This window comes from Podarcis tiliguerta (assembly GCF_965153285.1).
Source record: "Podarcis tiliguerta genome assembly, chromosome: 16".
Classification (NCBI taxonomy): Eukaryota; Metazoa; Chordata; class Lepidosauria; order Squamata; family Lacertidae; genus Podarcis; species Podarcis tiliguerta.
In genome coordinates, this window is record NC_139549.1 from 28,598,088 (window position 1) to 28,621,397 (window position 23,310).

Here is a 23,310-nt window from a genome sequence, read left to right on the forward strand (position 1 = left end):
GCACACAATTGGCCCATGCATGACTGCTGATGCACATGCTATTTTTGGCACTGCAAAGGGGCAGAACAGGGTGGAACAGGTGTTTGGCATGGCATGGCATGGGCATGGTGCCACACTTGTAGAATTCAGTGGGGAAATGTGTTGGTATTGCATACTCTTGAGTAAAGGTAAAGGGACCCCTGACCATTAGGTCGTCGTGGCCGACTCTGGGGTTGCAGCGCTAATATCGCTTTATTGGCCGAGGGAGCCGGCGTACAGCTTCCGGGTCATGTGGCCAGTATGACTAAGCCGCTTCTGGCGAACCAGAGCAGCACACGGAAATGCCGTTTACCTTCCTACTGGAGCGGTACCTATTTATCTACTTGCACTTTGATGTGCTTTCGAACTGCTAGGTTGGCAGGAGCAGGGACCGAGCAATGGGAGCTCACCCCGTTGCGGGGATTCGAACCGCCAACCTTCCGATCAGCAAGTCCCAGGCTCTGTGGTTTAACCATCACGGTGTTCTGTTGCGCCAGAAGTGGTTTAGTCCTGCTGGCCACATGACCTGTGGACAAACGCCTGCTCCCTCGGCCTGAAAGCGAGATGAACGCCGCAACCCCATAGTCGCCTTTGACTGGTCTTAACCATCCAGGGGTCCTTTATATTTACCTATTGAACAGTCAAGCTTATTTTTGCATTAGCAAACTCTTATAAAAGTGAAAAGGGAATTAACTAAAGGGTCAAACAACCTGGGCTCTCTTCCACATAACACTGCAAATGGGAACCAGAGTTTAATTCCCACAAGATGCCCCTCCCACCAAAAAAGTGTTCACCCTTCATTTTCTACAGTGCCATAGCATGCATTTTATCCCCAGGGGTGGAGAGGAGGGTGTGCTGCGTTTTCAAGGGAAATGATTTGAATGTAGGGCTGGGTCACAAGATTGAATAGATTTAAGAGAGCAGAGAGACGGGTCTGAAACAGACACCTTTCTGCTTAAGGAAGGAGAGCTCCGCTGGGTTCCCATCATGCTCTGGGCGTGCCTCTTCCTCACCTATTTCTCAGGTAGGAGGAAAAAAAGTGTGTTTTTCTTTCTTTCTTCTGTGCGACAGACCAAAGAGGAGTCTAACATACCATGAGATATTTTTTCCTTTTTCTCTTTCAGGATCTTTGGCCCAGTATGTGTTGACGCAGCCCCCATCAGTGTCCGTGTCTCCGGGACGAGATGCCCAAATCAGTTGTTCTGGGAACAACATTGGGAGCAAATATGTGCACTGGTACCAGCAGAAACTCAACCAGGGCCCTGTACTGATAATATATGCAGACAATCAGAGACCCACCGGGATCTCAGACCGATTCTCTGGCAGCAGCTCTGGCAACACAGCCAGACTGAGCATTGCCAGAGCCCAAGCAGAGGATGAGGCTGATTATTACTGCCAGGTGTGGGACAGCAACACATCTCACAGTGACACAGGCAGATGGGGAAGTGTGACAAAAACCTCTTGCTAAGAAAGGCAGCTGCTATCATACTCTGTCTTCAGAGGAGGAACCTTCCAGTGGAATTGAATTTTCACGAAAAGAGGCTTATTCAGACTGCCTTGCCATTCTAACCCCAAAATCCCCACTTTTCCTAGAGTTACACTTGTTTTTTAACCTCACTCCCTTATTTAATGAGGGAAAGCAAATGAAGGGGGTTCACTTAGGTAGAGAATTTAGCATAGACTTCAAGTGTGCATCGGAAATAGACAGCAGGTCTATGCCGGGCCACAGAGAGGCTTATTTTGTCATTATTTAGAGCATTTGTACCCTGCTCTTTGGTCAAAGAGGCTCCCAGAGTGGCTTACATGCAAGCAATTGAAACCAGACACTCCTTCCCCATAGGGTATAAGCTCAGGAAAACCACGACACACAAGGCGAAAGGAACAGGGAGGGCAGAGGAAAATATACATCCAACTCAGGCACCAATGTCTAAACAGTTGTGCCTATAATGACCAGCTGGCCCAGTTTGGGGGCAGGAAGGAACTGATGGAGTTGGACTTCCAGCAAAGCTGGCGAAATGAGCCTTGTTTGCTACTTCTCTCACTGAGGCAAATCTGATGGGATGGCTGCCCCCCCCCCCCCAATTGAGGGGAGAGGAGGCCTGAGGGAGCAGGCCTCTCATTTCAAACTGCTGTTCTCTGGCGACGTTGGGCACCACTTATCCTCCGTGTCTGATCCCCCTTAACCACACCTCAGGGCTCATAAATGCCACACGTTAACTCTGTGTTAACCTCCATTCATCTGCCCTTTTATAAAAATTATTTATTTGGTTTTTCAGATTAGATTTTTCAGTCACATATCCAACATACAACATAAAAACAAGATTCCAATGAATCTCCTGGACTTTCCTCCTCCCCTTTGTGGGTCCTATTGTTAATCATTTCCTCCTGCATCTTTTATAATAATCCAAATCTTTTACCTCTCCATTGTCCAAAATTCATCATTGAACTACAAGTGATATTCTGATTGTACTAATGATTTTAAGTGTTTACAATGGACTTTAAGATAAGTTATAAATTTCCCCCCTCATTAAAATTTTGATCTTCCTGATTCCTGATTCTTCCAGTTACTTTAGCCATCTCAGCATAATCAATCAACTTGATCTGCCATTCTTCTCTGGTCGGGGCCTACCATCCTTTTGTCTGTCATGATCTCCAACCCACATGGACTTCAGATCTGTGACATATTGGGAAAGGGGGCGAAATTAAGCACCCTAAACCATCATGGTGTTTCAATAAACACCTCAAGAGGGTGCTGTCAGACTTGATAAGATCCACTCTGTGCAACCAGGCAGAGGGGGCTTAAATAGCATGATGCTTACAGAGCACTAACCACATCCTCCTCTTTCTCACATGATCCGCTGCCACCACATATCCCTTGGGGCAGATTACGCATTGGGGAACTGCTTTGGTCAATGCTTTGTTGCTTCAAGACAACAAGAGTTTAAAACAGGAACACGGGAAGCTGCTACAGACGCTTCAGGTTACGTGTTTTCGGGTTTCGCACAGAACCAAACCCGGAAGTACCGGAATGGGTTACTTCCGGGTTTGGGCACTCGTGCATGCGCGGAAGCCCTAATTTGCGCTTTGCACTTGCGCAGAAGCGCCGAATCATGACCTGTGCATGCTCAGACGCGGCACTGCGGGTTGCGAACGATGCGGGTTGCAAACGTGCCTCCCACACGGATCACATTCGCAACCTGTCAGGGAACTGCCATCGGAGCGGGAGGCGGAGAGGAGGCTCCCGGACGATGGAGGAGAGGGTCCTAGTAGGAGGAGGGCTAGCCCATCCGCTGGGGAAGGAAATCAGCGTAACACCAGTGGAGAAGGGGGGGAGATAGAGGAAGCGGAGAGGTGGCTCCAGGACTCTTCGCAGGAGACAAGCGGAGAGGGGACTAGTGCTCCTTTGCCCACACCCACCTTGCGCAGGCAACGGGGGAGGAGACTGGGCGTCAAGCAGCTTTTATGTTGGAAGCGGTTTAAGAAACGCCCACTGACGGATTCTGCCAGCGACTGAGGCAGCCACGGAATAGAGGCTGTCCTGTCAGAAACGGTTCAACCATGCAAGCTAGCCATGAGTAAAGGCAACTTACGCACAAGCAATCCCTAGAACCATTACACAACCGGAGGTTCCACTGTACTCAGTCCAATCATTGGTTCATCGAGTTCAGTGCTGCCTCCACTGACTGGCAATAGATATAAGATAATATCACCAAGGTAACTGCCGACAAACAACAAACGTATTTTTAATTTTAATTTTCTTTATTCTACTTGCTGATTCAGTGCAATTCTGTTACAATAGATTTTGACAGCGATGAAACGTGGGTGGAGACTGCCTCTCCATCCTGACCCTTCCAGGGTGGAGGAAGACTGTATAGATCTACAACAGGGGTTTGAGGGAAGTCATAGCTCAGAGGCAGATGAGGAGGAAAGTTGGGAAATCATGGGAGAGGAGGAGGAGGAGGCCGAAGCAGAGGAACACCTGGCTGCCATGGGGTCATTAGAAAGCCAGGAATTGAACCCAGGACCTTCTGCACACAAAGCAGAGGCTCTGCCACCAAGCTCTAGCCCTTCCTCATGTGCATTGGAGCAGGATCAGCCAGTGGCGTAGCGTGGGGGGTGCAGGGGGGCCCGGCCGCACCGGGTGCAACATCTGGGGGTTAGGGTTAGGGGGCGCAAATCCATGGGTTAGGGGGCGCAAATTATTTGCCTTGCCCCGGGTGCTGACAACCCACGCTACGCCACTGGGATCAGCACCCAATCAACAAGAAGCAGATTTGCATGCAGAGAACCCCAGGCAACTTTGGTAGGGTTTAAGAATGGGGAGAAAAGCTATCCCAATGCACCATTTGTCACAGCAAAGATCACTCCTCTGCAATGAACATCATGGCCTGGTTTCCCTTCCTTCTGGCCCTCACTTATTGCTCAGGTGATGAGAGACTCATTCCTCATTTCTGTTGGATGCTAGACTTTCATTTCTCCTATCAACTTATCCGCAGGAAGATTTGTCATTGCATTGTCTTAGACTGGAGTTTGAGCCTTATTAGTTGATATGATGTGCAGTCTAATAAGTCAGTGTTCCTCTCTTAGGAAGAGTTGTGTGTATGTGCTTACCAGATTATTTCCACATCTGTGTAACACCATGATTTTTTAAAAAATTTCTTCTTCTTTCAGGTTCTGTTGCCGAGTATGTACTTTCACAACCCCCATCTGCCTCTGTGTCTTTGGGGCAAACTGTGGAACTCACTTGCTCAGGGGATAAGTTTGATAGGTACTATGTGCACTGGTACCAGCAGAGACATGGCAGTGCCCCTCAACTGGTTATATATAAGGACAGCATAAGACCTGCCGATATTTCAGACCGCTTTTCTGGAGAGAGCTCTGGCGGCACAGCCACCTTAACCATCACTGATGTCCAGCAGCAAGACGAGGCTGACTATTACTGCCAAGTCTGGGACAAAGATGCTAGCCAGCAAGCACAGTGGCACCATCAAAGGAGGAAGTGAGGCAAAAACCTCCTGCTGTCTACGAGAAATGTCTATCTTTGTTAGCTGAGTGCAACAGAAATACTGTCACCACTTGCAACGCCCAGTGATTTGCACTGAGTGGTATATTGCCTCTGATAACGGAGGTAGAATTTAGCTGTCATTTTTGTAGCCATTAAGAGCCTTATCGTCCCTAAGTCCTTCCACAGAGGGACTACATTTTTAAATATATCCTATTTCTTAAAACAAAAAAAGGAAACTCTGCTGAAAGTATAACAGCAGAAGTAGTAGGCCAGGTTAGAACTCTTCCCCGTAACCAATTGGTGCCAAAGAAGGATAGAACTTTCTTTATGTATGCCACAACAGCAGCAAGAATACTTATCGCAAAACATTGGAAGACACAAGATCTACCCACCCGGGAAGAATGGCAGATGAAGCTGATGGACTACATGGAATTGGCGGAAATGACTGGCAGAATCCGAGACCAGGGAGAAGAGTCGGTGGAAGAAGATTGGAAAAAATTCAAAGTATATTTACAGAAACACTGCAAAATTAATGGATGTTAGAAGAATGCTGGAATGAAGTTATATGGTTTTAGCAGAGATGTTATAAAGAATTAAGCAAAAACTGATTGTTAACGGGCTAAAGTGGAAAATTTAAAGTTAGATTGTGTTAAGATAAATTACAGAACAAAAAATTGGGAAAGATGGAAAGGATTTGCTGAAATAGCTAATTGAACTAGAATACAAAAAAGGGAGGTGTGAGGAGGTCGATGAAACAAGTAAATGAAAGGTAAAGATATGGAAACATTGGATGTGTTTTTAAATGTTTTTGTTTTTCTTGTTGTTTTGATGTACTTTTTTGTTTTTCCTTTTATTATTGATGTATTGTATGTTAAATTTTCTATTGTTTTTTTCTCTTTTTTTCTGTAACTATTAAACTTCTAATAAATATTATTTAAAAAAACAACAACTCTTCCCCGTAATATCTCCGCTTTCTTTTTTAAAGCACTATTTTAAAAATAATAATGGAGCAGCATTCAAAAATGGCACAGATACCTAGCTGCAATCAAATGTGAAGGTAAAAATAAAGATAAAGGACCTCCTGGATGGTTAAGTCCAGTCAAAGGCATGGTGCACATCTCACTTTTCAGGCCAACGGGACACCATGACAGTACGAAGTTTGGCGGTTTGAATCCATGTGATGGAGTGAGCTCCCATTTCTCTGTCCTAGCTCCTGCCAACCTAGCACTTAGAAAGCACACCAGTGCAAGTAGATAAGTAGGTATCAAGGTGGCAGGAAGGTAAATGGCATTTCTGTGCCCTCTGGTTTCCATCATGGTGTCCCGTTGTGCCAAAGCAGTTTGTCCTGCTGGCCACATGACCCAGAAAGCTGTCTGTGGACAAAGGCTGGCTCCCTCGGCCTGAAAGCAAGATGAGTGCCACACCCCATAGTCGCCTTTGACTGGACTTAACTGTCCTGGGGTCCTTTACCTTTTTTTAAGAAAATAACAATCTATGGAGCCCTGGCCGATGGCAAGGGTGATTATTACTGTGCAACGACACATATGGTGATGCAGCCTGATGGGGAAGTGAGACAGAAACCTGTATTTCTCTTCCCTAAGGCAAGAATAAATTTAGAATTGTGTTCACTTATGATGCAAACAAACCGTCAAAGTACAGGCACCTCCGCATTTGCACACGATTGGCCCATGCATGACTGCTGATGCACATGCTATTTTTGGCACTGCAAAGGCGCAGAACAGGGTGGAACAGGTGTTTGGCATGGCATGGAATGGGCATGGTGCCACACTTGTAGAATTCAGTGGGGAAATGTGTTGGTATTGCATACTCTTGAGTAAAGGTAAAGGGACCCCTGACCATTAGGTCCAGTCGTGGCCGACTCTGGGGTTGCAGCACTCATCTCGCTTTACTGGCCGAGGGAGCCAGCGTACAGCATGTGGCCAGCATGACTAAGCTGCTTCTGGCGAACCAGAGCAGCGCACGGAAATGCCGTTTACCTTCCTACTGGAGCGGTACCTATTTATCTACTTGCACTTTGACGTGCTTTCAAACTGCTAGGTTGGCAGGAGCAGGGACCGAGCAACGGGAGCTCACCCCGTCGCGGGGATTCGAACCGCCGACCTTCTGATCGGCAAGTCCTAGGCTCTGTGGTTTAACCCACAGCGCCACCCGTGTCCCATTAACTCCAAGGGAAAAAATACTGCCTGTACTAAACTTTTGGTGGAGTCAAGAGCTTAAGAAGACACCTGTTGGATCTGGCCCAAGGCTCATCCTAGTACTGCATCCTGTTCGCACAACCGCCAACCAAATGTCTAGAGGAAAACCGCAAGCAGTGATCAATATGACCTAAAGTGTCATGGAATTCTACTCAGTATCGATCCAGAGCAGATTCCAAGGTATAGTTAGCAGAGTAACAACTTAAACACATTGCAGGATTCCCCCAAAAGTAGACCAGAGGCCACTGTATTTCATCCAGCAAAGCTTTACTGTTACTGAAGGCAAATGAGCATAATGGTCACAAATCCAATACATTCAGGACTGGCACAGTCCATAAGAAATCCAGTTGCAGCAGTTAACTTAAACTTACAATAACTGATAACACATTTTTGTCTACTTGAAGAAGCCATGGTTCGATCTGAAAAATACAAATATTTAGGTTACAAAACTGTAAAAATAAAGAAAAATTAAGTTTGCAAAAAATAATTACCATGTAGTTAGGGTAGATCAACGTGTCAGTGTCCACTTATCCCCAGTGTAAATATGACATATCGGCAAACGTCAGAAATCGAAATATAACTATAGCATGTACATGAAAATCGATTTCAGATTTGAAATCAGCATTGGAAGAACATATAAGAACAGTTGAAAAATCTCATGCAAAAGAAAATGGAAAAAAAATTGTTCCCCAGTACAGTGGTACCTCGGGTTACATACGCTTCAGGTTAAATACGCTTCAGGTTACAGACTCTGCTAACCCAGAAATATTGCTTCAGGTTAAGAACTTTTCAGGATGAGAACAGAAATTGTGCTCCGGAGGTGCGGCAGCAGCGGGAGGCCCCATTAGCTAAAGTTGTGCGTCAGGTTAACAGTTTCAGGTTAAGTACGGACCTCCGGAACGAATTAAGTACTTAACACGAGGTTCCACTGTACACTGTGTATCCCAAGGGGATACATTTTTTTTGCATACCTCCAACGGTACATAGATATACATGTCATTTTCAAGGCTATACATGTCACGTTCAATGCTATATAAGTCACTTACACTAATACTCATATTGTACTACTTTGGCTATGTGTTTAATAAAATATTGAATTCTTGCATTGTGAAAAACAAGGATTATGGTGAAAAGTGAAAAACATGAATTGCAAAACCAAATCAAAAAAACTATAGCTTACAGAACAAAACCAACTCCAGATATGAAATCAGAACATCGAAATTAGGTTAGAACAACTGCAGGTGTCAATGCAACAAAAATTGTGTTCCCCAGTGTAATAAGTCTAAACCTTAACACTAAGCATACTATGTACAGAACACCACACCAGAAAGAAAAAGAGATAGAAAGAGAAAGTGAAACCCAGGCTCCTTCTAGCCTTATTTTTATAGCCAGCATAACCTTGACGGAAGAGATCAGAGAACCAGTTTAAGCCAGCTGTACTCAGCTTCTCTGAAGGAATAAGCCAAGCATCACGGACCTTCTGCTTGTTTCTTTCACACAGAGAAGCCTCCAGAACCCTCTTCAATTAATTAGAATGGGAAAGATCTCTACATATCAGATCAATACTTTCTGCACTAATAAATGCAAACTGGTGGTGCGAGCGTACATCAGAGTCTGTCTCAGAATCAAATCCAGAGACTTTGTTGCATCTTTAATACCTGTGTAGAAGAGCTTAACATGCAATAGCTTCATATGAATAAGAATAAGGCCTGGAAACGATGCCTTATGGGGAACGGCTAAGGGAGCTGGGCATGTTTAGCCTGGAGAAGAGGAGGTTAAGGGGTGATATGATAGCCATGTTCAAATATATAAAAGGATGTCACATAGAGGAGGGAGAAAGGTTGTTTTCTGCTGCTCCAGAGAAGCGGACACGGAGCAATGGATCCAAACTACAAGAAAGAAGATTCCACCTAAACATTAGGAAGAACTTCCTGACAGTAAGAGCTGTTCGACAGTGGAATTTGCTGCCAAGGAGTGTGGTGGAGTCCCCTTCTTTGGAGGTCTTTAAGCAGAGGCTTGACAACCATATGTCAGGAGTGCTCTGATGGTGTTTCCTGCTTGGCAGGGGGTTGGACGCAATGGCCCTTGTGGTCTCTTCCAACTCTATGATTCTATGATTCTATGTTGCTGCAAGAGACAGGCGCTGCTGCAAATGCATCTGACTTCTGCTAGTGGTGATATTGCTTCCTTTCTCTATCCCCGCTTTTATTTGGAGGCGGATGCCTGGAAAGGCTTTTCAGATGTTTGCATCTCTTTGGTTGTGCTGCCATCTTCAGGCTTCTTGGAAGCAGGAAGGAGTATCCGGTAGCAAGCTACTGGCGAGCTGAAAATCTAAGCGCATCCTGCAGTTTCACTCTGATACACAAGATGGAGGTGTGAACTAAGAGATAAATTAATTTGGGTCAGCTTCTCTGCTTCACTTAAGAATTCTGGAGAGTTTCATTGAAGCTACATAGGCACTATACATTTAAAGCAGAACTACACTACACAACTATCATGGCTTCCCCCATACACATAATCCTGGGTAATGCAGCATGTTCAGGGTTAAAGAGTTGTTAGGAGACCTGTATCCCCGTCACAAAACTACAGTTCCCAGTGTTAAAACATTCCAGGAATTGTAGTGGAGACCCCTGATTTGCACTTCTCACCGTATACAAATAGGAACACTCTTAATCCTTCTGTTTTTCCACTTCTCTGAACTTTGTGATACAATTATTGGCTCAAAAATGTACCGAGAGGTTTGTGTATGTGATAAAAGGAGTACATGCCAACAAAGGTCCATATAGTTAAAGCTATGGTTTTCCCAGTAGTGATGTATGGAAGGGAGAGCTGGACCATAAAGAAGGCTGATCGCCGAAGAATTTATGCTTTTGAATTATGGTGCTGGAGGAGATTCTTGAGAGTCCCATGGACTGCAAGAAGATCAAACCTCTCCATTCTGAAGGAAATCAGCCCTGAGTGCTCACTGGAAGGACAGATCTGGAAGCTGAGACTCCAATACTGTGGCCACCTCATGAGAAGAGAAGACTCCCTGGAAAAGACCCTGATGTTGGGAAAGATGGAGGGCACAAGGAGAAGGGGACGACAGAGGACGAGATGGCTGGACAGTGTTCTCGAAGCTACCAGCATGAGTTTGCCAAACTGCAGGAGGCAGTGGAAGACAGGAGTGCCTGGTGTGCTCTGGTCCAGGGGGTCATGAAGAGTTAGACACGACTAAACGACTAAACAACAACAACATGTGTTATTTTGTGGGAGATGTGTTTTAAAATAAGAGCAATAGGAAGAAGCTTTGCTCCCTCATTCATAACACTCAGGGTCAGTCATTCTCTCAAAATACAGTGGTACCTCTGGTTGCGAACAGGATCCGTTCCGGAGGTCTGGCCACATCCTGAGAAATTCGCAACCGGAGGACTGCTTATGCGCATGCACATGGCTCGGTTTAGCACTTCTGCGCATGCACGTGGTATAGTTTTTGTCAAAGATGCAGGGATTTATGATATGTAAAATGAACCAGGGAAAAAGAAGAAGGGAAGTCACTGACATATTAAGGATGTAAAAATGGGTATTTAAAATTGTAAAATAGAAATTTAATGAAAATGATATACAAAAAGAGAGAGAGAGTTTCATGCTCTGCCAATGGAACTTTCCCAGTTTCCCAACAGCTCTGCAGCTGCAGAACAACTGGTAGTCACAGCTGATTATTCTCTCTGGCAGACATTACTAGGGATTCAAGCCCCTGTAGCTGCTCTTTCTATGGCTGACAGGTGGAGTCAAGCTGGTCTTCTCCTCATTGTAATGTTCTTCCTGGAAAGCCTTGGGCTTCTGGCTGGTGGATGGGGCCGGTGTGTGCCTCCCTGCAGTCTTGCAATCCCAGAAGTCCCGGGTTTCAGGCAAGGGGTCTCTCCCTGCCCCACCTGGAGATGGCGGGGTTTGACTTGGGATCTTTTCTTACAGCCTCTGGGAACAAAGGGGGGGAAAGAGCAAAAGAGCGGAAGTAGCGATGCCGTGGAAGACATGATCGAGAGCAGGAAGAATGAAGAAACAAACGGATAAAATAAACATCCCTCGCAGGATATTTATAGGATACAGAACTCCTTTTGCAGAAATAAGATTTATTAAATGTGTTAATACGAATGGAAGTCAAAAACTCTGTAGCTGTTGATAGGGGATTAAGAACAAGCTTGAATTAATTAAGACTTCAGAAGCAGGATGAAATAAAAACATTCCACTTTGAAATCCAGCACATGGGAGGCCATACAAAATGTATAATTGGCTTTATAAATTATATACAGTAGTACCTCGGGTTACAGACGCTTCAGGTTACAGACTCAACTAACCCAGAAATAGTACCTTGGGTTAAGAACTTTGCTTCAGGATGAGAACAGAAATCGCGCGGCAGCAGCAGGAGGCCCCATTAGCTAAAGTGGTATCTCAGGTTAAGAGCAGTTTCAGGTTAAGAAAGGACCTCCAGAACGAATTAAGTTCTTAACCAGAGGTACCACTGTATATTTGAATGTGAATTGTAATTTGAGACTGACACAATGTGGCTTTTATTGGATATTAGTAATTGAAAATTTATTTATTAAAAGAACTTGTGTTCTTCTCCATGCAAAGCCGATGTTCTACCACTGAAGTGTAGGACCTGCATTGACCAGAAAGGGTTATTGACTTCCAATTATTTAGTAGGTTGGTGGGTGGTTGTACACATATATACATTTCCCCTCAAATATGCATTTCCCCACACTTTTTCACCTACAATATGCATTTTCACATGCCTTCTTGTGCTTAATTTTTCGCACAGGGGCTGCGTCACAAGATTCAGAGAAGTATGAAAATCAAAAGGATAACTGCGTTCTTCTGTGCATGTGAGTCCAGGAAGTGCGAATCGGGCTGGGTCACTTTAAAAATGCAGACTGAGTTAAAACCTCGAACGTACTTAGTAGAACTCTGTGAACATCGGCTGCAGGTGTCCAAGCCACTGCAGCTTCTTCTAATAGCTGCCCAAGATCACCTCCCAACCCTTTCTAACCACCAACTGTACGCATTGACAGATGTTTCAGTGTTTCTGTGAATGGACCAGGGGCCGGCCAACGGCTTTCAGTTCATTTGCACAGAGGATGCAAAGTCAGACCCTAGGAACCCTCTTGTACCAGAAACATGTGCTCTGCTATTTTCAGAAAATGCCAGTTGAGCACAAGCCACGGGCCGCTGCTGAAGCCTTACCAATCTCCTCCTCTGGAAGGAAGGGCTTATCAGATGTACTGCTCCTGACAATTGGTGCCGTGTGCTTATGCAGACTTGTGCATGTTGAGGATGTGTACCTTTCGTGGAGCCTTTCGAGTTTTTGGGTTGTTTTTTTTTTAGATTTCTGGACCTTCCGGATGGGCAGAAAATGGAGTTAATTTGGCCACACGTTGAAATCCAGTTTGATCAACAGGTTGTCTTGTGAGTATTTAAAGGGTGGCGTTAAAGGCCACAGGATATCCACAGAGATTAACCTGCAGTTTTCTCAAACCATGCTTTTCAGTTAAGCCACATGCGATGTTGTGGAGATATGAGCAGATGTGGCAAGTGGAAGCTGGAAAAAAAATGTTGCAGTTTGGAGTACTTCTGTTCAAGATTTGCCTCTTACCCAGTTTCCATAGTGTAGGGGAAATGGTTTACCCCGATTTTCCATTTTCCAGTATTTATTGGCTACTGAGCGCTACAATTTCACTGGGCTATTTTGGAAGTTATTTGGTCTTTTGGTCCTTTTCCACCTCGTTTCATTTATTCATTTTTACCTCGAAAAACCTTGGAGTTCTCCTAAGCGTCTCCGTTGTGGATGCAGCCATTCTAGCTATAAAAGGGAAATCGCTCAAAGAATTAAGGTTCCTGTGATGATATTAACCGGATTACACAGAAGTAATGCTCTGCTCTGGAAAGAGCACTCTTCAACCTCCTAAGAGGTTTGCATTTCATCGGCAGCTCAGCATTTCGGAATCTTTCTGCAATTGCCTGCTATGTCTTGCACGTGCAAGAATGGATTTCATGGAGAAATTGGTGATTTCTACAGATTTCTCTCGTTCTTCCTTTATTGCGGGATGCTACAACCACATCAGTTCTCGTTTGGAAGTGAACTCTTCAGAATTATCGGCAGGGAGTGGGGAGAAAAGATTTTTTCCTGAAAGCACCCTAAATCTCCTGACTTAAATCTCAGAGGCAGAGGAGGTACACCCTGGAACTGTGATTCAGGTAAGCATGACTGTAGAGTCCTCGTATGCTTATAGCTTCTCCTCGATTATTGTCCCACAGATGAGGAAAAAACCTACACAATTAGTAAACGATTATTGCTTAAATCCTTGAGGAAGGGCAGTAGCTCAGTGAAAAAGCATTTGCCTTGCATGCAGAAAGTCCCAGGTATCTATAAATTTCATTAAATTTTCTGTTTTACAATTTAAAGTACTCATTTTTACATCCTTAAGTAATCAATGACTTCCCTTCTTCTCTTCCCATGGTTCGTTTTACATATCTTAAATCCCTGCATGTTTTACAGAAACTATACCATTCAGTATTCCATTATTACATCCATCATAACTTATTTACCCTGCTGATTTTATCTTAATGCTGCCATTTTCAAGTGTACACAGTTTCACCCCATATATTCAATAAACATTTCCCAATCTTCTCTAAACATATGTTCTCCTTGTTCTCTTATTCCATATGTTAAATCTGCAAGTTGTGCATATTCTGTCAACTTAAGTTGCCATTCTTCTTTCATTGGGACCTCGCTCGTTTTCCATTTTGGGGCTAACAAAACACCGCAGTAGCATACATAAATAACCGTTTCTGACACCTGGGAATTTCAGTCAGAACAGATTCAGATTCAGTCCCCAGCATCTCTACATGGGGTTGACAATATCGTACTAGACGGACCATGGTCTGACTCAGAATTAGTAATCTTGCTGTGTTCCTAATGACAAGTCAACAGTTTTTAAGGAATTGAAGGAGATGTGAGAGCATCTCTCTTCTATGGAATCTGATGGCACAGATTTGTACTTTGGAGTGCGTTCCTTGTGTTTGGTGAAGTTGGGTTATTTTGTTGTTGTTGTTGTTTTATAATAATATTTATTAAAAGTTTAATAATTACAGAAAAAAAGGGAAAACACGACAAAGAATTTAACAAACAATACAACAAAAATAAAAAACAGAAAAAACACACAATACATCAAAACAACAAGAAAAACAAAAACATTTAAAAACGCATCCAATTTCCATATCTTTACCTTTCATTTACTTGTTTCATTGACCTCCTCACACCTCCCTTTTTTATATTCTAGTTCAATTAGCTATTTCAGCAAATCCTTTCCATCTTTCTCAATTTTTTGTTCTATAGTTTATCTTAACACAATCTAACTTTAAATTTTCCACTTTGGCCCATTAACAATCAATTTTTGCTTAATTCTTTATAACATTTCTACTAAAACGATATAACTTCTTTCCAGCATTCCTCTAACATTCATTAATTTTGCAGTGTTTCTGTAAATATACATTGAATTTTTTCCAATCTTCTTCCAAAGACTCTTCTCCCTGGTCTCGGATTCTGCCAGTCATTTCCGCCAATTCCACATAGTCCATCAGCTTCATCTGCCATGAAGTTGGGTTATTTTGGCGGGTAAACTTCAAACCAGATATAACAACACATCTGTATTGCACTGTTGCAGGTCACATATAAATTCAGACCAGATGGTGTTGGTGATGGTGTTGTCTACAGAATGGGTGCATGTGTTGTGTAGAATTCTCCAGGGACCCAGGAATCACTTGAGAAGGGGTTCATGGCTTTATTAAAACAACTTTAGTAGAAATTAGTCTATAGAGGGGAAGTCTACACAAATCTGTCATGGATGCCTATGGGAATCCAGCTTGTAGAAAAAGACGGATTAAAATTCATAATTTACTTAGGAGACCATTGTAAACAAATAAAAACATTAGCTGGACTTTAAAAACAACCTGTAAAGAAACGAAAGACATGGATAATCTAAAGAGATGAAAACTGTGGAGAATGTAAGGATATGGAGTTTTAGGAAAAACTATCTTAAGGACCCATGTAGGGGATGGGAGGAAGTCACGAGATTCAGAGAATCTCATATATGGATATGTTAAAAGTTTTTTCTTTTCATTATTTTAAATTTGTGCTTGTAAAAACCAACAAAAAATATTCCAAAAGAAAAAGACGAATTAATAGGTCTCAATGAAAATCGGAGTCAGAAGTGTTCAACATTCTGGATGGTGTAGGGAAGACTTCTGAATATGACAGGATACATATATTGCCCTGAAGTACAGTGGTACCTCAGGTTACATACGCTCCAGGTTACAGATGGTTCAGGTTACGGACTCTGCTAACCCAGAAATAGTACCTTCGGTTAAGAACTTTGCTTCAGGATGAGAACAGAAATCGTGCTCCAGTGGCGGGAGGCCCCATTAGCTAAAGTGGTGCTTCACGTTAAGAACAGTTTCAGGTTAAGAACGGACCTCCGGAACGAATTAAGTACTTAACCTGAGGTACCACTGTAAATGAACAGTCTTCAATAAACTCTCTGCATACACAGACACACCTGAGAACTGTAGTAAGCTGAGCCACAAGTCTTGAAATCAATCTGAGCAGAAAGGGGAAATATCTCAGTGGTAGAATGAGATAGAGAAGCACTGATTATTTTAAGTGGGTAGTTTTGCTTGCACTGTGTCCTGGACTCAGTTTTGACAAAGGCCCAGTTAGAGATATATATTTTAATCACCAAAAAATGTGGGTGAAGGAAGTGAATTAATATTTTACTGGAGGCGAGTATCCAGTTTGCAAGCCAAGATTGAATTCCACAGAGATGAAGGGTTGTGGCCGGTGCTAGTCCTATTCAGAGTTTACCTGTTGCAATTAATGGACATGACTAATGTAGAGCCGTGGGTACATAACCAGAGACTGGTAAAAAGGTAAAGGTAAAAAGAGCAAAACTTATGAGGAACGGCTAAGGGAGCTGGGCATGTTTAGCCTGGAGAAGAGGAGGTTAAGGCGTGATATGATAGCCATGTTCAAATATATAAAAGGATGTCACATAGAGGAGGGAGAAAGGTTGTTTTCTGCTGCTCCAGAGAAGCGGACACGGAGCAATGGATCCAAACAACAAGAAAGAAGATTCCACCTAAACATTAGGAAGAACTTCCTGACAGTAAGAGCTGTTTGACAGTGGAATTTGCTGCCAAGGAGTGTGGTGGAGTCTCCTTCTTTGGAGGTCTTTAAGCAGGGGCTTGACAACCATATGTCAGGAGTGCTCTGATGGTGTTTCCTGCTTGGCAGGGGGTTGGACTCGATGGCCCTTGTGGTCTCTTCCAACTCTATAATTCTATGATTCTATGAAAACTGCCACAGATAGCACACCCATCCACAGTAAGAACTGGATGGAGGGAAGTGAATTGACGGTCAAAGTATGCTGGTGCGATGGTGTACATCTCCCTAAGCATCCACTCAGTGCAAATGTGCACCTTTATGTCCACAGGTAAGTTGCCTTAGACATATGTAGACCTATCCAGTCCTGATGGATCTGCACAGGAGGTGAATCAGAGGGTCTGCCCTCTTGTAACTTGCAGCTACTCTTGGATCCTTTGCAAGGAGGTTATGGAGGAAGACATTAATTCCTCGTGCTCATGCGAACTATCTCATTTGCTGTTCCCAGAACAATATGGGAAGACAATTTCAGCTTTCCGTCAAGATCAACCCTTCTCTGAATTTTGCAATGCAGCACAGAAACCAACGATGTGCAGGAAAAAACTGTGTTTGCTAAAGGGAACTACGCATAAAAGCGCATGTGCGAATGAAAATAGCACACGGAAAAGCACTGTTTTGAGGGAGACTGCTTGCAAAAAGAATGTGTATACTGAGAGAAATCACCACTACAATGCTGAAAATCCAATGCTGATGGATTTTCATGAGGACTTCCTTTAAAAATAAAAATACCAAAATGTGGCAAACTGAGTTTTTGATTAGAATAATGAAAAACTGGGAGAAACTGAAATTGACAGATTCACCCATCGCTATTTGCACGACAGTCTGCATGGGACAGCTGTTCACACCCTTTTCAGCAGGGCTCCTGACCACATTGCAGAATATATATTTTTTCCAGATCTAGGGCTCAGCGCTCTCTCTTTTTCCAATGGATTATTTTGCATCAGAATCCATCGAACATTTTTGCACTGAAAACTCACTGAAAGCCCTTTACTCCATGCCGTTTGCATCAAATTCGTCACTGACCAGGTACGCTATCCAGAAAAGAGGAAGCAAAGTTTTTCCTGGTGACAAAAAAACATTTTTGTAAGGCCGTTAGTCACTGTGTGTATATCTTCGGCAGTGGAACCCAACTGAATGTCCTAGGTAAGTCACTTTAAAATGCCTATACAATTGTTTTCTGATCAGCTTTGTATTTAATTTCTGTCATTTTTCCTTCCAAACTTTGTCTTGGCTTAGGCAGGGCATCTCTTGCCCAGTACTTCAAATCAGCTTAGGAGAGAGGGTCACGATTTGTCCTCTCTTGGGTGAACTAGATCAGATGAATTTGTAGGATGTTTCTCTGCTTTTATGTGCCGATTAAAGTTGTAATCTAAGGCAACTGGGAGTAAGTCCAGTTGACAAAGTGAGACTTCTGAATAAGTAAATGCTTTGCTGTTATGAAACCGTTGCTGTCTGTAATTTTTAATAACATTACAACTTTCGATGCGAGTTTTTTGGGTCGTCAATTACTAGGTTCAACTTTTCCCATTGTGGGAAAAGAATACGCAGGTAAGGTTGTGGCAAAGTTAAAAAGCAAATTTTCTCATTTGTCACACTGTTTTGTTTTGTTTTAAAAATATCAGGAAGACCATGGTGACAAAGCAAAATTGCCTTTTCAGTTTAAGACTGCTCTACAATTTTTTAGAATAATATCTGTAGCAACAAGTAATATTTAAAACTAATTCAAAATGGGGTTGTATTAGAAATGATATCATTCCCCCCCCCTTTGTAGTCATTGCTGAATTTAAAAAATATTAGGTGTCATAGATTGAAATAATAGGATAAGTAATAATGCAATTACTCACCTGGGAGTAATAGTGGTTGAACTTGGTGAGTTTACATCTGAATCAGTTTGCCCTGGACATTAAATCTTTTCATGGTGCAGGGGTAGAAAGATGATTTGCAGGTACGTCTTCATGCAGAAGCAGGTTTTACAAAAAGCATGATGCATTTGGTTGAATTGAAAAAGTTAGGTAAAATATTATTTTGTAAGTTGCTAGAATTTTCCACTCTACTTGCCAATGTATTCATCTCTTCTGAATGCAAGAAGCTAACTTTGAACCCAATTCCCTCAGAAACAAGTCTAACAAAAAGAAAGCAGAATATACTCTGTATCCTAAATACATTTTCTTGAAAATATCTCCCAGTGAAGTCAATGGATCTCTTTTCCAAAGTAACAGAGTTGGAGTTTGTGTTGGGTCCATGGCTTGCCACTTCCGAAAAGATTTTAGACACCTGCGTTGGTCCATTAGGACAGGGAAAAAACACCAAACCATTTGTAGTATAATAACTTTATTGGGGACTAACTAAAAAGTCACAATAGCTGGCCAACCGTTCAGGTTCACCAACCTTCCTCTGTCAAGCTGGAGGGTGTTTAGCAAAAAGAGAGTGGAAAAGAATTAAAAATGGGTGGTGCGGAAAAGAAAAGGATATTGCGAAAACCTCACTGGGTGACAGTCAGCTAAGTTTTACTTAGCATAGACCCACAGAAACTAATAGACCTATTTAATTTCAATGCATCTGCACTGAGTAAGTATCTTCAACTAAAGATATTCAACTTTAGTTGAATATCACCCAGTGGGTAGTATCCAACTAAGTTCTACTGAAGAGTAGACTCACTGAAATTAATGGACTTAAGTTACCCATGGGCACTAATTTTGATGGGTCTATGACTAACATAAGCTATAACCCTGACTTCTTAAGGCAAGTAGGATCTGTAACAAAATGTTGCACTCTGGTGTTTCCTGATTACTGAAAGCCAGCCAGCAATGCCTTGTTCAGGATACTCCATTCCCTCCCTCTCTTGACAGTTTTCTGTTTGTTTTCCCCTCTCAGAGAGTCAGACTGTGGTCCATGAATGCACAGCATGCTCACTCCTCATTGAGCTGTTTGGGTTGTTGTCTCCAAGATTTTTCAATACTTTAGCAAAGCACGGCAAGGTTCAGGGTTCCTCTAATTCTGTTGATACTTCCCTTTTCCGCAGGACCAGTGCAATTTAGGCTATGTAAGAACCCATTCATGGGAAATGCTATTAGTACATAATATTTAGAGCAATAGGGACGCGGGTGGCGCTGTGGGTAAAAGCCTCAGCGCCTAGGGCTTGCCGACCAAAAGGTCGGCGGTTCGAATCCCCGCAGCAGGGTGCGGGGCGCTGTGGGTAAAAGCCTCAGCGCCTAGGGCTTGCTGATCGAAAGGTCGGCGGTTCGAATCCCCGCGGCGGGGTGCGCTCCCGTTGTTCGGTCCCAGCGCCTGCCAACCTAGCAGTTTGAAAGCACTCCCGGGTGCAAGTAGATAAATAGGGACCGCTTACTAGCGGGAAGGTAAACGCCGTTTCCGTGTGCGGCTCTGGCTCGCCAGAGCAGCGATGTCACGCTGGCCACGTGACCCAGAAGTGTCTCCGGACAGCGCGGGCCCCCGGCCTCTTAAGTGAGATGGGCGCACAACCCTAGAGTCTGTCAAGACTGGCCCGTATGGGCAGGGGTACCTTCACCTTTTTATTTAGTGCAATGGAGGGCAGACTACGGCTTTTCATCTTGGCCGCTTTTCTCTTCCTGCTCCCAACCTCATTTTTTTTTCTATATTCCCCCCCCCCCCCCCGCTAACCATCCCACCTGGAGAAGCATTTTGATGAACTCAGAGATGCTTTTTCATTGCTTTTGGTCCTAGTTGGTCCTAGTAAAGATATTGCACTTCCATCAATTTCCAGTCTTTCAGAGGGCATCACTGATGAGAAGGAGGCAGCCCTGCCATGAGGGAATGGATTGGGGTGGAGTGATGGTTAGGCAGTATAAATCCCACCAAAATCCCAGCCCCAAAGGCAATTGGTTTGCAACCTCCGTGAGGACTGGGTCAGTGCATTGCTCAAAACCTGGTTATGTGTTGGTGGCGTATCACAGAACCATAGAAATGTAGGGATGCAAGGGACCCTGTGGGTCATCTAGTCCAACCCTCTGCAATGCAGGAATCATAGTGAAGCAGGGAAGGGGGAACATTTGCGGAGAGGAGGCATCAGAGGTTGCTGATCTATGAGGCTGCCACCCACAACCCAACCCATCCTCCTCCCATCGGCTACACGGGCAGCTTTTTCTGTGAGCTGTTAGGAGACTCCCCTCCATCCTTATTGGTATATGTCCAAGTCCATGAAGCTTAATAGGAACGCCATTGTGAGCCTTTTCCTAATTTCAAAAGCCTGATGTGGGTGATAAGGCGAAACCTCTGGCAAGAGGGAACTGGCCCTCTTCTGGTGGAGGGGGAAGGAGGGGGAGAAGAGAGAGGGAGAGGTGTTGTGGAAAGTGTGAGAGAAAATGGATGATCCACCCCACCCCCCTTTGAACTTTTTTTAAAAAAGAAATTACTGTTTTTACTTATTTTCATGGTACAGAAGATTTTGAGAAAGCAGTTGTTACTTTGGACTTTGTTCCAATCCACTATCAGCATATGGCCGCAAGAGAATATCCTCGAAGGCATATGGCCTCAAGATTTATTATTATTATTATTATTATTATTATTAGTGCTTTTTTTCTAAAACAAATGTTTAGGGGTACTCTCATTTTGACTGAAGAAAACCACCATTTTATAAGTTCAAATTGGGCAAAATAAATACAGTAAATGGACAAAAGTTCAAAAATTCACAAAATATTTAGGGGTATGCATACCCCTGCATGCCCCCCCCCTGAAAAAAGCACTAATTATGATTTATTATACTGTTTGTTTGTTTGTTTGTTTGTTTGCTTGCTTGCTTGCTTGCTTGCTTGCTTGCTTGCTTGTTTATACCACACCTTTTTTCCTGATAGGATTCAGGGTGGCTTAATTAATAATAGCAACAAGAAGAACAATAATATTAAAAAGAAAGTGTGACAGACAAAGGCTTTAATTCAGGATTGCAGAATGTGTGGGCCTCTCAGTGTTATTGGACTCCAACTAATGGGAATTGGAGTCTAAGAACATCTAGCAAATACAGAGGCAATAAAGCATTCCACTTCTTTTCAGGTGCACACAACTATATACCTGGCTTAACCATCGCACTTGCTTCCTCCCCCACCCCCATTCCACTTTGGGCACTAGGCTCAACACTATAAACGCTCTAAGCAAAAATGGGTCAGAGGTGTGGGCAAGGTTTCGTCTCTCTGTGAGTGGCATCTACCTCTGGGAAAATCAGAAACCTTAGGTGTCGTCTCTGCCGTACATTTAAAAAGTCAGGTATTCTGAGAATATATAATAAATAATGTCAATTAAACTGGGGAAAACGTTTTCTAGAAATTGGCAGGGGGAATAAAATGTTTGGGACTAGAAGGCAGGCTACCAAAATGAAAAGGTGTGGCTTCCAGAAAGCCACCAGATCCTTTAAAAAATTCCAGCACACAGAACTGTGGACTGGAATCATAAGGAATCATAAGGGGTCTTGTAGGCCACCTAGTTGAGCTTACAGCAAAATATCCGCTTTCTAAAAATAGGTGGGTCCAGAAGCCACCATTTAAATTTGCTTACAGTGACTCAGAGTAATGCTACATCAGGAGAATTATGGGAAATTTAAATAGCAGCTCCCAGTTTCTGACACACCCACCACATGGATCACAATAAATCCGGAAACATCTATATGATATATTTAATGGTAGGGCATTCTGAGAAGATATAATGCATAACAGCAGTTAAACAGAGAAGGCTTCACAAGCAACAGTATTACAAAGGGTCTTGAGGCTGGGGGAGAAGAAAAGCTTTTGGAGGAGATTGACATCAACAAGTCATGCCTTCCAGATAGTCCAATGTCCTTACAAAACATTTCAGGACACAATTTTGGGGAATAGAGTCAGATTAGTGCTTCCTTTATGAAATCAAGTAAATTATTATATGTGCCAAATATTTAATATTCCCCTGAGACACAACACTTAACCAGATTTCCCCTTGACTTCCAGGTCAGCCAACAGTACCTCCAACAGTGAACGTCTTCCCACCATCCCCAGAAGAATTGAAGAGCTCAGACAAAGCCACTGCGGTGTGTCTCATGGATGGCTTTTACCCAGGCATTGTCCAAGTTACCTGGCAGGCTGACGGCACCACCATCTCCTCTGGGGTGGAGACAACCACGCCCACCAAGCTGAATGACAAGTACGCGGCCAGCAGCTACCTCAGCATGAGAAAGTCCGACTGGGAGAGCTATGAGGCAATCACCTGCAAAGTGACGCATGAAGGGAAGACCGTTGAGAAGGTGGTGAGGAGATTGGACTGTGCCTAAATGCTGGATGGGTCTGTTGAGTTCCTCATGCCTCCAGCAACCAAGAAGAAAGAGTCCTTTCATGTTCAAGGGGGCCAAGTTTATTCTCTGATTTCCTCTAATGCTACGATGATCCATCCAGTCTGGTTTCCTTCCTATGTCGTTCCCTCCCCACACCTCCTCCCTTCCTCTTCTCCCTGGAATCCCCTTTGTATGTTGGCTTATAATGTTTGCAAATGAATAAAATGTCATACATTTCACCAGTGTTTTTTCTTGACCCACTTATTTATTCCATCTCCTTCAAGCAGGTTGTATTCATGGTTTCCTGTCCTATCACAGAAGGAAGTGTGCTGTTACTCAGCCAAAATGCACTCAGCTCAGGTCTGTGGCTGATAGCAGCAGTGATAAAAGCAGTGCGATTTCAGGGAATGTAGGAATTGGCCTTCTCCCAAGTCAGACCAGCGGTCCATCTAGGTGGGCATTTTCTACACTGGTGGGATGTGCCTTTCCTGGAGATCGGGCAGGGTTCTCTCTTAGTCCTACCTACCAATTTAGGTCCTGAGAA

The 23,310-nt window shown here is 43.5% G+C and overlaps 3 protein-coding genes across 7 annotated transcripts in view; all 3 read left to right on the top strand.

The window, feature by feature from the left end:
• LOC310666695 (immunoglobulin lambda-1 light chain-like) overlaps positions 1-23,310 on the top strand; it is a 105,732-nt gene that overhangs the window by 52,727 nt on the left and 29,695 nt on the right. The window lies entirely within an intron of this gene.
• The window catches only part of LOC310666697 (immunoglobulin lambda-1 light chain-like), a 50,335-nt gene that overhangs the window by 6,197 nt on the left and 20,828 nt on the right, over positions 1-23,310 (top strand). The window contains exon 2 of the mRNA XM_083417960.1: positions 1,143-1,434. Within this exon, the coding sequence (XP_083274086.1) occupies positions 1,143-1,434 (292 nt within the window). The remainder of the gene's footprint in view (positions 1-1,142; positions 1,435-23,310) is intronic.
• Positions 4,374-23,005, top strand: LOC310666694 (immunoglobulin lambda-1 light chain-like). The gene is made up of 4 exons (XM_083417952.1): positions 4,374-4,444; positions 4,690-4,987; positions 17,601-17,638; positions 22,447-23,005. Exons 1-4 carry the CDS (start codon positions 4,393-4,395, stop codon positions 22,764-22,766), a joined length of 708 nt encoding a protein of 235 aa, XP_083274078.1. The 5' UTR covers positions 4,374-4,392; the 3' UTR covers positions 22,767-23,005.